At 37.2% G+C, this 13,674-nt stretch overlaps 2 protein-coding genes across 3 annotated transcripts in view; both read left to right on the top strand.

The window, feature by feature from the left end:
* The window catches only part of sema3h (sema domain, immunoglobulin domain (Ig), short basic domain, secreted, (semaphorin) 3H), a 28,982-nt gene extending 26,344 nt beyond the window's left edge, over positions 1 to 2,638 (top strand). Inside the window, exons 12-17 of one of the 2 annotated variants that reach the window (XM_056260879.1) lie at positions 395 to 483; positions 570 to 611; positions 945 to 1,099; positions 1,290 to 1,351; positions 1,755 to 1,897; positions 1,988 to 2,638. In XM_056260879.1, the coding sequence (XP_056116854.1) occupies positions 395 to 483; positions 570 to 611; positions 945 to 1,099; positions 1,290 to 1,351; positions 1,755 to 1,897; positions 1,988 to 2,398 (902 nt within the window). In that variant the 3' untranslated portion in view covers positions 2,399 to 2,638. Of the gene's footprint in view, positions 1 to 394; positions 484 to 569; positions 612 to 941; positions 1,100 to 1,289; positions 1,352 to 1,754; positions 1,898 to 1,987 lie in introns of both variants that reach the window. The other variant, XM_056260877.1, reaches the window with a different exon arrangement.
* A 3,457-nt stretch (positions 2,639 to 6,095) lies between these two features.
* On the top strand, positions 6,096 to 12,147 carry borcs6 (BLOC-1 related complex subunit 6). Its single transcript, XM_056260890.1, has 6 exons — positions 6,096 to 6,185; positions 8,108 to 8,580; positions 9,026 to 9,506; positions 9,602 to 9,765; positions 10,520 to 10,603; positions 10,689 to 12,147. The coding sequence occupies exons 2-6, from the start codon at positions 8,119 to 8,121 to the stop codon at positions 10,812 to 10,814; spliced, it is 1,317 nt and encodes a 438-aa protein (XP_056116865.1). The 5' UTR covers positions 6,096 to 6,185; positions 8,108 to 8,118; the 3' UTR covers positions 10,815 to 12,147.
* The last annotated feature ends 1,527 nt before the right edge of the window (positions 12,148 to 13,674 follow it).

Below are 13,674 nucleotides of genomic sequence, written 5' to 3'. Positions count from 1 at the left end.
GTTTACTGAATTTAGAATGTATATTACGTGAGATGTCCATATAGTTTGTAAATATTGTGTGTATTGTGTGTGTGCAACAACAAAATATTCCAAGGCACACATGTGGTTAAGCATAAAAGGCCTTTAATAAATTCAGTCATTAAAACAGTAAAAAAAATGGTTGATCAACACTTAACACAGCCTTCCTCAGGACACACACACATTTTGTGTGCGAATAGCATATTTATGTTCGGCCACTCTCAATCTCAACTTCCTTTTTGTTTGATCTATTTAAAATGTCCACATTCACATTCCAACCTATAAATTACATAACAACAATTAATGAAAGACTCAATTGGATATACTTTACCAGAGAACACCTCAGTGAAAGTTTTATGTGTATGTGTGTATTCAGATTCTGGCCTGGTTCTGAAAGCGATTCACCTTCCTAAAGCTAATGGACAGAATCAGGAGGTCACTCTGGAACAGCTGCAGGTTTTTAAGGTAATCTGCTGCTTTAGCATTCCAGATTCATTAGGATGGCCTTTTAAACTTTAAAAATGAACTGCTCATCTCCTGTCATTCAACAGAACAAGTCACCAATCACTGCCATGACGATGTCCAAGAAAAAGGTACAATGTTTATCAATGAAAGCACACATAAACACAAATGCAAACGTACATGAATATACACACTATTATAAATATTCCTATCCTGTCACCATGGCAACTTGAGAGGGTGGAAGATACTTAAAATGAAACTGAGAGTTTTCACACATTTTTTCCCCATGAAAGATCTAGGATGGAAATTCTGAAATTCTGCGCTGTAATTCTGGAGCTGTATATGGGAATGTGGTTTAAATGTTTGGGTTTCTGGCCCAGTTTTCCTGCTTACTGAAGAAAGCAGTAAACAGGATCACAGCCCATATCATTGTGCGTGTTGTGTGTGTGCTTTGTCTCCAGCAGTGGCTGTTTGCTGGATCAGCAGAGGGTGTGGTTCAGTTGGGTCTGTTCCACTGTGATCTGTACGGCCAGGCGTGTGCTGAATGCTGTCTCGCTAGAGACCCATACTGCACTTGGGACGGGCACTCTTGCAGCCCATACATGCCAACAGCACACAGGTGACATACATCTCACACTCAGGCATATTTTAGCTGGATTACAACTGACTAAGAAATTTAAAAAGCCTATTGTATGGGCAGCTTGTTTGATAGAATCCATTACATCAGCAGTTTCTCGTACATTGAAACCACGTTGGTATTTGGGACATCTCAAATAAATCTGATCTGAAACATTCCTCCCTGTCTACAGAAGAAATATTTGTCAGGTCAATGATGACGGCAACCCGCTGAACCAGTGTGTCAGACATGGAGGTAAGAGACACGGACACCCAGACATTTAGTGTTGTTAAACACAACACTGTCATTTTAATGCTTATTTTTATGTGTTTTTATGATCTCTCACCATTTAAGCCTTTAGAAAAACACAATTAACGTAAAGTGCGCATAGACAGACCAACAATTAATTCAATTTGTAATTATTTATTTAAATTAAATAACCACATAAAATAATAAAGTATAATTATTATAATAATAATTAAGTATTATTATGATAAAGTATTATTATTATTAAAATTAATTTAAATGTAATTGTATATAATAATAATTATAAATAATAATATTATTATTATTAATTACAGTTTGATTGAAAGCCCTATTTATTTCATTTAAATTATTCTTTAATTTAGTTTGAATTATTTCATTCGTTGTTATTCAGCTGGTCTTCAGGTGGAGGCAGAGGAGAAGACACTAGTTGTTGCTGTGGGTAACAGCACCTACCTCGAGTGTCTACCCAAATCTCACCATGCCACCGTCACCTGGTATAAAGACATAGCCGAGAACAGCTTGGAGCAACATAAGGTACACCCATCCTTAAAATATGCATGCACACTTTAAAAACGTTATCAATATTGAGGAATCTCTAAATTGAACCATCTGTCTGTCTTTCAGGTCACATCTGGAAAGCAGCTGGTTGTCTTCGACAGGGGCATCCTCATTCCCCGGACTGAACTCAATCACGATGGCGTTTATCACTGTCAGCTAGAAGAGCATCAGTTCCGCTGGACAGCCGTTACTATCCGTTTAATTGTGTGGAGCCCCGTCCTGCAGCCCTTCCTTGGCACCGCCCAGCCATGGTACCAGGATGTGATGGCACTGATCAACCACAGCAAACTGGAGCGACACTGCAAACAACTCAGCCAACGTCACAACAACAAGGAATCAGGGGATCACAAGCAGAACAAACCAGACAGAAAGAGAGTAGACCGGCACAGAGGAGGGGGGGAGAAGGAGAAAGGGAGGGGGCGGAAGCACCGGAGCAGAATGCAGAGTTCAGCACAGAGGCTGCCGAGGAGCGCATAGGCAGGTGTTTAAGAAACAAATAAATACAACAAAACACGCAATATACCGTCATATTAAGATTTTGCTCCATTCCAAAACCTAATGAGCTGCCTTGCATGCGCCCAGCATCAAGCTCCGTGAAAGGAAAGAAAGATTTTGATAAATTAAGAAGAAAAAGAAAAATATCAGTATTGTTTGGGATTAGTACGATTTTTTTTATACTTTTATTTATTTATTAAATTGATCAAAAGTGACAGTTAAGACATTGTTACAAAAGATTTGTATTTCAAATAAATGCTGTTCTTTTCAACTTTCTAGTCATCAAAAAATGTATCACGAACTGTTTGAGATTGTGCCCATGTAGCGAAACAGCTCACTAAGTTTTGGAACATAGTTAATATTTGAATCATGTGAAGGACTGTCGCTAAGCAATTTAAGAATGATCTGGAACGGGTTTGGTCAAGAAAAGTGTTTACTTTAATATAAAAAACTAATTGATTAAATGAGGACTGCATTGAGCATATTTGAAAAATCTTCTAAAGCAAGGGAGTGTCTCCAAATGATCTTCTGTTGAATAAAAGACAAATCTTCCAAAGTTTGGGAGAATCTTAAAAAAGTTCTTTGTTTTAAAAAGACTTCAGTGTTGATGGCACTTTTTTCATCTGTACTGAAATGTATTGTCTTATTTATCTTTCATGGTATTTATTTTTCTTGTGTTTTTGTGCTTTGCGTTAACATTGTCTTGCGTTTTAAGTGTAAAAGGTGTTCTTTTCCTTTTTGATATTTGACTATGCTGTAATTCTGTCTCTGGTGTCACTCATTAAGGTTTCAAGAGATTAATTTAACTTAATCAGCAAAAGCAAACTCGCAACAAAAAAACCCCCAGAATGCAACAGATCCCATAAGACGATAAACAGCATATTTCTCTGGGGAACGATGGAGGCACAAAGGGTGTGTTTTATTTTATTGGACTGAAATGCCAGCTTCTTTCTCCTGCACATGGACACATGCATTGATTGCCAAGAGGTTTGGCACCGGCCCTGAACTGCATCCATTCAGAAGGATGGAAAAATGAAAAATAAATTAAGGAAAAAAGGATTTAAAGGCTTTAGAGTACAGTAGAGACAGAGAGAGGAGAAGAGCAAATTAAAATGTGGTCAGGCCAACACCAAATGACAGACAGAACCAGTGATCTGTGTATATGTTGGAGCAGCTTGGTTCGCCAAGAGACTCAAAACAAATAAAACAAAAAATGTCATCAGCCATAGCATAAACAGAACATGTAGAATAGATGTTTAATGTTTTACATATAAGGAGGTAAATCCTGCCATCAGTGATTTGAACCTTGTGAATTGTGTGAGTTATAATTTTCTTTGTTTTGCCTTTTACTGTAAATCTGGTTTTCATTAATGGACTTTGAACCTTGAATAAAGTGTTTTGGAAGACTCATGAAATTGAGAGAAAAAGAACAGAATTCAACATTGCACTACTTGCTACTTGTGTATACAGCTTTGTAATAATAATAACATCAGCATATTTAGAATAGAGTGCTGCAGGGATGACATCAAATCCTGGAAGACTCATTTGCCAGTGGTTCCCTCAAGATTTTCCTATGGGTTTTTATAATGGGGTTTTTCAATTTATTTATTAAAAAAATAACTTGATAATACTTGGACGTTTGGTTCTACAATATAAACTGCACACACTCACACCCCAAAATTTATTATCTATTTACTTATTAGAATATCTATTAGAAATGTTTTTGTTTTTTTTAAATAAACAGTAGCTTCAAAATTTGTGTTTTCGATGAGACAAAATGTCCAAGTATTGTCAAGTTATATTTACCACAGAGGCACATAAGTTATTTATTATAAATAAATTAGAAAAACCCCATTATAAAAACCCATTTGAAAACCTTAAGGGAAACAGTGGCGAATTAGTCTTTCCGGCAGCACCCTATACTTGCTTTATGCAATCCCAGAAAAAACATGACTACATTAGTACTATTCAACAACTGACGCATCTCTGAACTTATAATTTTCTCCAGACCATTTGAAACCGAGCAACAGTCCTGCTGTAAGCAGAAAATTATCATTGATATATCATCACAGAGTCAAAACGTGTTTTTTGTTGTGCTTTTGGTTCAAACACTATTAACAGAAACACTCTCACATTCACAAACAATTTTCTCTGGGCTCTGCTTGCGATGTGATAAGCATTTGAATTCCATGAGCACATCAGTGCATATTGCATCCTTCTTATATAAAGGACAGGACACTGGGAAATTGACTAGGCGGGTTGCCTTGGATACGGCTGCCCCTTAAAACACTCACAGAACTGAATACCAAATAGACTTGGAGAGCCTATGACAGTGAATGAGATTGGCGAGGGGGTAAGATTAAAAGAGAAACACAAGGAAAGTCAGATTTAAAAAAAAAACATTTCTGTTAAAGATAATTGCTTTGATGTTGTTGAATATTGACAATAAATAGGCTAAATGAATGTAGGCTACTGTCTTCATACACGTTGGTCTTATTTAGGCTAGCACAATTCCTCAGCATACATTATACCAAAGTAAACATTTTTTTTTAAAAAATGTCCATGAATCACTTCCTCCACCTCTGAAACAAATTCCTTTTCAGCTGATGTCATCTAGGCGGCACTGGCTATTGGTAAATATTAACCAATAGCCAAATAGTTTTTGTCTGTCTACAATCTTGCCAATAGTTAATGTTGTAGGCTAATTTAATGTTAAAGTTAACATTAATGTAGAGTACGGCAAAACAACGACATATTTAACATGGATTTATACATTAAGTAGTACGTACCAAAGGTGAACTTGTCCTTCCGACTCCACATCCTGGTCAAAAAGCTTCCTCATAAGTGGGTACTGGTAGTGTTTGAGGAAGAATGTAGTGTTTTTAAGGAAGTTGTGTGTGTTTAGGAAGTGTTAGGCCTATCGATGTTTTATTTTATTTTATAGAAAGTTCTTAATAATTGCTCTATTCTGCTATGAAACTGCCACTTTCGCAATCTAACACATTTCCACTGGATAATAATTATATCCCACACTACACTTTGTTGTTGTTGTTGTTGTTGAAGAATAATATACTGTCTGTTCCGCTCTATAGCCTATCAAACTTCAGATGTAAAATGAGAATGTTGTTTCATGTTGACTCTACTACAGTCCCCTAAAGAGGGAGAGAGAGTATGTGAGGGTCAAGACTAGGACTCGGCATTACTTTGGCTCTACTTCAGAGGGCTTAATTACAAGGGTAGGTTTTATTTTTTTGGATAATAACAGGATCTTAGAGGTTTTGGTCTTGGTCAGGGTTTTGTGACAGGGTCAAAGCTGGCCTAAGTCTTGATGATGTGGTTGACAATTCCTGTAATTCAAGCCAATAAAATGACAGCAGGGTAAAAATACACACACAGCCCTCTCCACGCTACGCCAGTACCTGAATCAATCGGATTCGGCGGAGTCTACCGCCCCTTGTGGTGAATGTGAGTAGGCTACTAAATGTCTGTCTGGACATACTGTCTAGACATCTCTCTTTTTCTGCAAATGAATGAATAGATTAACAGATTTGTTATTTAATAATTCTACAACGCAGTCCTCTGATAACTATATTAAGGTATGAGTATATAAACACACAAAATACTTTTCTATGCGATGTAATACACGCCTGTGTCATGAGATTCATCTCTGTTTGTTATGCGGAACTATAACGTCAACGTTGTGTTTCCATACGACAAATATTTGGTGCGGACTCAGTTGGCAACCTTCATCCTGGGCGAAGAGCTGCAGGTAAATATTTAACTTCATAAATCATCCAGTGAATTACATCCTGTTGAAACATGACAAATGAACCCAAACTCAATCAGTAATTGTCGTAAAGCTGCCGGTTTTCGCTGATATCTCGCGGAATAACTATGAATTCAGAGGCCAGCACTACAGCTAAAGCTTATCGTAAAGCTAACGTCAGGTGACCATTGTCGCTTCCTTAAACAGTTTTGTTATCTTTCTATTTATTATTTGGCTGATCTATGTCTGGTTCGTCTGGCAGGGATGCTAAAGTATTGAGAAAATGTCGTCGTCTGTAAGTTAAGCCATGTCATATAAGACCCGTCATATAAGCAAATCAGTGTTTTTGGTGATTTTTTTAGCGTCATATGTTTCAGTTCCTTTTTTTTAGAGACACGCACATTATCACTAGCTAAACTCTGTATTTTTTAGGTTTTTAGTGATTATGTCACTAAGTAAATGTCCCATTAAATTGATGACCAACGAATGAACTGACAGCTGTCAAAACAGATGCAGGAAACTGAGACAATTCATAATGCCTGTTATGCCTCAGTGTTCACGTGACGTGGAACCTGCAAGATCATTCACGATAATGAGGTTTTGAGTTTATTCTCGCAAAATTAATAAACGAAGAATAAACGTATTTTACGTCAGGGTTATTATAGTTAACTGAAACTAAGACAAAAACAAACATTTTGTTACTTTACATAAAATAAATGTTAACTGAAATAAAAAAATATATAAAAACTTACTATTATATTACAAAATGTATTTATTTCAACTAGTTTGCAACATTTCTCATTTTCATTTAGTTTAACTTGATGCACTAAAATAACTAAAAAGCTAAATTTTAAAATAATAAATAATAAAACTGATAAAAACTAATAAATATTACAAAAACCCGCAACAAAATTACCAAAACTTTAACTAAAATTAAAACAGAATATATATAATCAAAATTTTGATTAATAATAATAATTCATTAGATTTATATAGCGCTTTTCTCTGCACTCAAAGCGCTTTACATAGAAGGGGGAATCTCCTCAACCACCACCAATGTGCAGCATCGTCCTGGATGATGCGACGGCAGCCGTATTGCGCCAGAACTCCCACCACACACCAGCTTACTGGTGGAGAGGGATGAAGCCAATCAGTATATATGGGGAATATTAGGAGGCCATGATGGACAGAGGCCAAGGGGCAAATTTGGCTTTTTATGACCACAGAAAGTCAGGACCTCGGTTTAACGTCTCATCCGAAGGACGGTGCTTTTTGACAGTATAGTGTCCCCGTCACTACACTGGGGCGTTAGGTCCCACACAGACCACAGGGTGAGCACCCCCTGCTGGCCTCACTAACACCTCTTCCAGCAGCAACCTGGTTTTCCCAGGAGGTCTCCCATCCAGATACTGATCAGGCTCAACCCTGCTTAGCTTCAGTGGGCAACCAGTCTTGGGCTACAGGGTGATATGGCTGCTGGCATAATATTTTGCTGGCATTGATTAAAAACTAATATTTTCTCAATGATAATAAATGAACTGTCTTAAATGGATCAGATATGCTATTTTGTTTTAATTTCTCCATGGTGTACTTGTGTAAAAATAAAAAAAATTTATGCTGTTACAAATAATTTGTAATGCCTTTTTTTCTCTACCTTTTGTGTTTTTGGAGGGAAAACATTGATTAATTTATTTATGATGTGGAATGTTTAATGAAATGTATCATTTTCACTCTTTGAATGGTAAATGTACCTTAGAATACTTAGAATACTAGGCATGTAATAATAGAAATTAGATAGAAATAATAGAAAAGAGCCGATAAACTGTAATTTGTAAACATTTTATTGAGAATATATGACATGCATCACAAAGCTTTAGCTTTACATCACTGATGATGATTAAATTCTTTTTATTTATTTTTTGCAGTGGGTGGAGGGATGAGCCGCTCTCCTGTGACCGGTCAGGATGCGAAGGAAGCAAGCAATGGGGTGGAATCCTCTGATTCTCTTAAGGCCTCTGATTGGTCAGGATCTCATGGCTTCACCCTCCAGGGGATAAAGTTCATTGATGGGGCTGATTTTGAGCCTCACATGGAGACGCCTGCCCTATCAGAGACTCTCAAACACACACCTCACCACATGGACTCATGTAGAGACACACACACACTCCAGCCACACACAGATCACTCAGAATCACAGCCTACAGAGTCACTGGTTCAACACTCCCAGTACAGACATATTCCAACTGAAGATGGCACAGACGAGGACACGCTCTCCAGTGAGACCGAACAAACTCACGGTTGCTCTAAAAGAGAACTGGAAGAGTGGAGAGCGGAGAAGGTGAACAATGCCAACAAGAGAGATATCAAGCAAAGGAAAGAGACGCTTATTTCTGTACAGGTAAGAGGTTAAATCGAATGTTCTTTGGTACTAATTCAGTTACATACTGATATATAATGTAATAAAATGCTAACTTAATATTAATAATAATAATATTATGAAATGTTTTAATTACTTTAATATTGATAAATAATTTCTATAAATTAAATGATATCTACATTTAAGGAGTTAAATGAATCTATGCTTTGCTACTCAATTAAATTAAATACTAATATACAATATAATAAATATTAACCTAATAATACTAATTAAATATATTATTTAAATAATAATTAATAAATACTAATCTAATAATAATAATTAATAATATTTTTATATAAATTAATAATAAATAATAATTACATTTAATTAATTAATAATTACAAAATTAAACTTTTTTGATGCAAATATCTGTTGCTGTTTATCTTGACCTTGTTAATAAATAAACTAATCTGCACATTCACAGCCAGTTGAAGCACTCTCAACTGAACACCCTCCCACTCACTCTGAACCTAAAGAATGGTCTAATCCCGATGCGTCGGATGAAGTCCAAGCAAATACTTCCATTTCTCCTGATGAGGCCCCTCCCCTTGTTCCAGCCCCTCCCCCTGACCAGGCCACACCCCCTCTGCTGCCAGACCTGGACGATTCTCCATGCCCAGCTCACGTGATGGCGGAGGTACGTGTGCGCTCTGTCCCAGAGCGAGATCGAGTCGTGCGTGGCATGCAGGACAGTAAAAGTCTGGATGAGATCAGTGGGGCGTGTGGGGGCGGGGCACGTGGAGGCGGAGCTAGAGGTGGCCAACCGGAAGGACGCAGAGCCACCATATCCAGCGCCCTAGAATTGGAGGGAACCGTCAGCCATGATGGAGATCTTACGCACTTCATCGCCAAAAATCTTGAACAGAAGATTAAAATGAGCTCGCGGCCGAGTCTGGATACTGATTGTGAGTATATGAGGGTGTCAAAAAACAGTTTTGATCTGTTACAATGCCTTTGTCGTCAGTATCAGTAATATTTAAACTTTGTATGACCACTGCAGCAGACTGTTCTGGGCCTGTGGTACGTGGTCGTGGCTCTTTGCGTCGTCCGGCTGATATTCCGCCCATTGACCCATCAGTGCTGGAAGACCTGCATAAACACACACAGGATGTGGCTCAGAGTGTAGAATTGATGCTGCGAAGCCTCAGTGGAACTATACAGAATGTGAGTATTACTCTGTATCAAATACAGCCACCCAAGAAAGTACTTGGACAATTAAGCCACAAAATATAAAAAAAGTGCAATCTGTGAACAAAAGATGCTATTTCTTTTTTCGGAACTAACTTAGCCATTTTTTAGCCTGTTTTTACCCAACTGCTCTCAAGGTGATTTTCATTGGTTGTATGAAGTCAGTTCCACTCAACTACACACTTGCCCTTTTTCCACTGACGTGATTGCAGTGCTGGTTCCTGGCCCATTCGTGAAATGCTACACAGATTTCTACCACAGAAATGGTTCAGCACCAGTCTTAAATACTTGCTGGAATTTTTTATTTTATTATGCTTATGCTCATCAAGGCTGCATTTTTTTCAAACACAGTAAAAACAGTAATAGTGTGAAAATTAATAGAATTTAAAATATCTGTTTGCTATTTTTATATATTTTAAAATGTAATTTTAAATGCTGCTCAAGAAAAAAATTCTTATTATCATCCACACTGAAAACAGTTGTGTATGTATGTATGTATATATATTTCATTTGAACCGAGTTATCTGTAGTTATAGGAATCTGATCACAATGTAGGTCACATTTTTTGCAGAAAAACAGGAAATCCTCAAACTTTCAAGCTTTTTCCGTGTCCAAATACTTTTTCGGGTCACTTTTTATGTAGCTGACCCTCATTACAACCAACATATGCATTTATACAAACCTATGAAGTGCACATACTGTTATGAATGAAAATCTCTTGTCTCTTCAGATGACTGCATTAAGTGTGGGTTATATCCAGACATATAGAGATTCTGTGGACAGTTTGGGAGAGTCAGTGGACATGAGTATAAAGGTGAGAGTGATTTATCTATTCAGTGAAGTTTTCAATTTTATTTTATTTAGTTTTAATCTGTGTGTGCTTGTTTATTTGTTTCCAGGGAATGTACACACTCATGGCACGGTGTGAGGAGCTGGATCGCTCCATGCAACCTATACATACTCTAGCTGCTCAGATCAGAGACATCAAACGAACCCTTGATGCCCTGGAAACCATCTGCAAGTAACTATGGCAACAAACCACACCCCCTAACCGAGTGAGGACCCCGCCCTCTGCAGTCATTCTGCCACATACTGTGCAATGGAACCATTTAGCTAATTTTAATGTTTTCTAGCAAGGCTCTGCAAGTGCTCGCCCCCTTAGAGACAGCTTGGTTCTTGCCCTTCCCCTCGGAGACCACATCTGTAAGCACCTTTTTTTGTTGTGGCTCCTCCCTGCTAGAAAGATCGCCGGCAAAACAGCATTGACTCCTCCTTGTGATTCATGCCGTCCAACATCCTCCACATGACCACAGGAAGGACCCTGTGTCATTGGTGGCTTTTGGGCAACTGATTGGTGTTACCATTGCCCCTGTTTATGAAGTGAGTGAACGCACGTATCGGTGAGTGTTTTCACAGATTGCGTCTATTTGTAATGGCCTCAAATTTAAGACATAGAGTAGAAGTTTAACACCAATATTGGCCAGTATGGAAGCCATGCTCTGTGTGAATTTGTTCCACTTGGATGTCTGTGTTTCTGCAGGATGGATGCTATGCATCCCAGGTCAGTTCCAAAATATTTTCTGATATCATTTCCTTACCCTCATGCTGTTTTAAACCTGTATGACTTTCTTTCTTCCATGAACACAAAAGAAGAGATTTTGAAGAATGTGCTGATTGCTCTTTTCCATGCAGTTACAATGAATGGTTATTGGAGAGTTAAAGCTTTAAAACAGATGCAAAATACCATAACACGTGTATAATGACTTACATTTTGGTCTGTTTCTCACACAAAGCTATTGTACGACCTGGGAAGAGTTGTGCACACATCACATGGACTACTTTTATGGTGCTTTCATGAAAGCTTGAGTCTCCATTTAATAATTGCATGGAAAGGATGTTCTTCAAAATATCTTCTTCTAAGAAAGTCATACAGGTTTGGAGTGACATGAGGATAATTAAATGATGCAAACATTTTTAATTTGTTGGATGAATTATGCCTAATACAAGCACCGTATAGGCTCGTCTATGAATTTTAGGCTCTTGATTTCCATATTGAGAGTCATGACAGATGTCCCCTTAATTGATTTATTGTCTGCAAGTGTTTACCAATAGAAACAACCCCAAAAATCAGAGGAAGGCGAGGAGAGATCGGAGGTGGGTGTGAAAAAAACAACAGGATGGATGAAAGTTTATTTTTGAAAATGATCTTTACATTTCTCCGTTTGGCCCTGTTTAAGCCGTCTCTCTATCTCTTTATTGCTGTCTTGCTAACTATAACCCTGATTTGTCCAACAATCTGTCATTAATGTGTATTTTAAATTATTATATAAACCAAAATAAATTTGCTAGAATGATCTACTTGATTTTTCTCTGCCTCTTTGTTCTACATTTTTAGGGTTAAAATAGTTTGTTGCTCTTTGACATACATTTGTGTTCTTTTGCGAGTTTTCTCCTTTTGCAGAGTTTTCCAAGTTACAGCTGGATCCTCTGCACTATGATTCAGGGCTAAATTATCGTGTGTGTGTGTGTGTGTGTGTGTGTGTGTGTGTGTGTGTGTGTGTGTGTGTGTGTGTGAGAGAGAGAGAGAGAGAGAGAGAGAGAGAGAGAGAGAGAGAGAGAGAGAGAGAGAGAGAGAGAGAGAGAGAGAGAGAGAGAGAGAGAGAGAGAGAGAGAGAGAGAGAGAGAGAGAGAGAGAGAGAGAGAGAGAGAGAGAGAGAGAGAGAGAGAGAGAGAGAGAGAGAGAGAGAGATTGTTACACTGGTGGATAAAAAGGTTGTGTTTGTCAGCCCTTATCACTGATGAATTCACAGATACGTAAACATGTAGATACGCACGTGTTTATTATTGAGTTGGACATTGTAGTTTTTCTTATCATCCTCCTCTAGTTAATATTTGTTTATTTAATAAATTACCAGATTTCCCTTGTAGTCATTCATATCTGTCAGTAAATGTTTAAAAAGGCTTTACGTTTTCATGACGGAGAACAGTGTTGTTCTGTACAGGCTGCTCAGATTAAGTGTAAACCTGACTGGTTTCTGTTTTTTTCAATGTCAAAGATAAAATGGAGACTAAACATTTGATTAGATTTCAGTTTAGGCAGATAGAGGCCAGTTACACTCTGACCCGTCTCTGCATTCCGGACATCTCGTGATTGTGATATCGCTTTCCTGTTACACAGGTTTGACGTTGTAGCATGAGCAAATAAATTCACTTTTTTTGCCCACGTCTGAACTGTTTGTGCTACAAGTGTTAATATCTACTGCACTAACGTTCAAGAGTTGGGGGTCAGCAAGGGTTTTTTTTGTTTTTGAAAGAATACTCTTATGCTCATGCTCACCAAGCAACTGATGCATTTATTTGATTAAAAAATAAACAAACAGTAAACCAGTAAAATTGTGAAATATTACTACAATTTAATATATCTTTTTTCTATTTGAATATATTTTAAAATGTAATTTATTCCTGTGATGGCAAAGCTGAATTTTCAGCATCATTACTCCAGTCTTCAGTGTCACATGACCCTTCAGAAATCATTCTAATATGCTGATTTAGAGGTCAAGAAATATTTCTTATTACTATAAATGTTGAAAATAGTTAAGTTAATATTTTTGTGGAAACTGACATTTTTCAGGATTCTTTGATGAATAGAAGTAAAGAGAACAGCATTTTTATTTGTAATAGAAAATGTTTTTTTTAACGATGTAAATGTCTTTTGATCAGTTTAATGCATCTTTTCTGAATATAAGTATCACTTTTTTTACACCAAACTTTTGAATGGTAGTATATGATATAAAGTAAATTGTATTCATGATGGAAACAGACGGTATAAAGAAGACATAAGGTATTGACTTTAGTTTCAAGTCTTTTGGATTAAAAGCAGAAACA

The sequence above is a fragment of the Rhinichthys klamathensis genome, unplaced genomic scaffold, assembly GCF_029890125.1.
Source record: "Rhinichthys klamathensis goyatoka isolate OS25496 unplaced genomic scaffold, OSU_Roscu_1.1 h1tg000180l_1, whole genome shotgun sequence".
NCBI classification, from domain to species: Eukaryota; Metazoa; Chordata; class Actinopteri; order Cypriniformes; family Leuciscidae; genus Rhinichthys; species Rhinichthys klamathensis.
Note: the sequence above shows the minus strand (reverse complement) of the source record. Positions and strands in the feature narration are given on the sequence as shown.

Coding starts and splice junctions, on each gene's coding strand:
- borcs6 (XM_056260890.1), top strand. CDS start 8,119: ATGAGCCGCTCTCCTGTGACCGGTCAGGATGCGAAGGAAGCAAGCAAT. Junction 9,507..9,601: donor GCCGAGTCTGGATACTGATT/GTGAGTATATGA, acceptor TGACCACTGCAG/CAGACTGTTCTGGGCCTGTG. Junction 10,604..10,688: donor CAGTGGACATGAGTATAAAG/GTGAGAGTGATT, acceptor ATTTGTTTCCAG/GGAATGTACACACTCATGGC.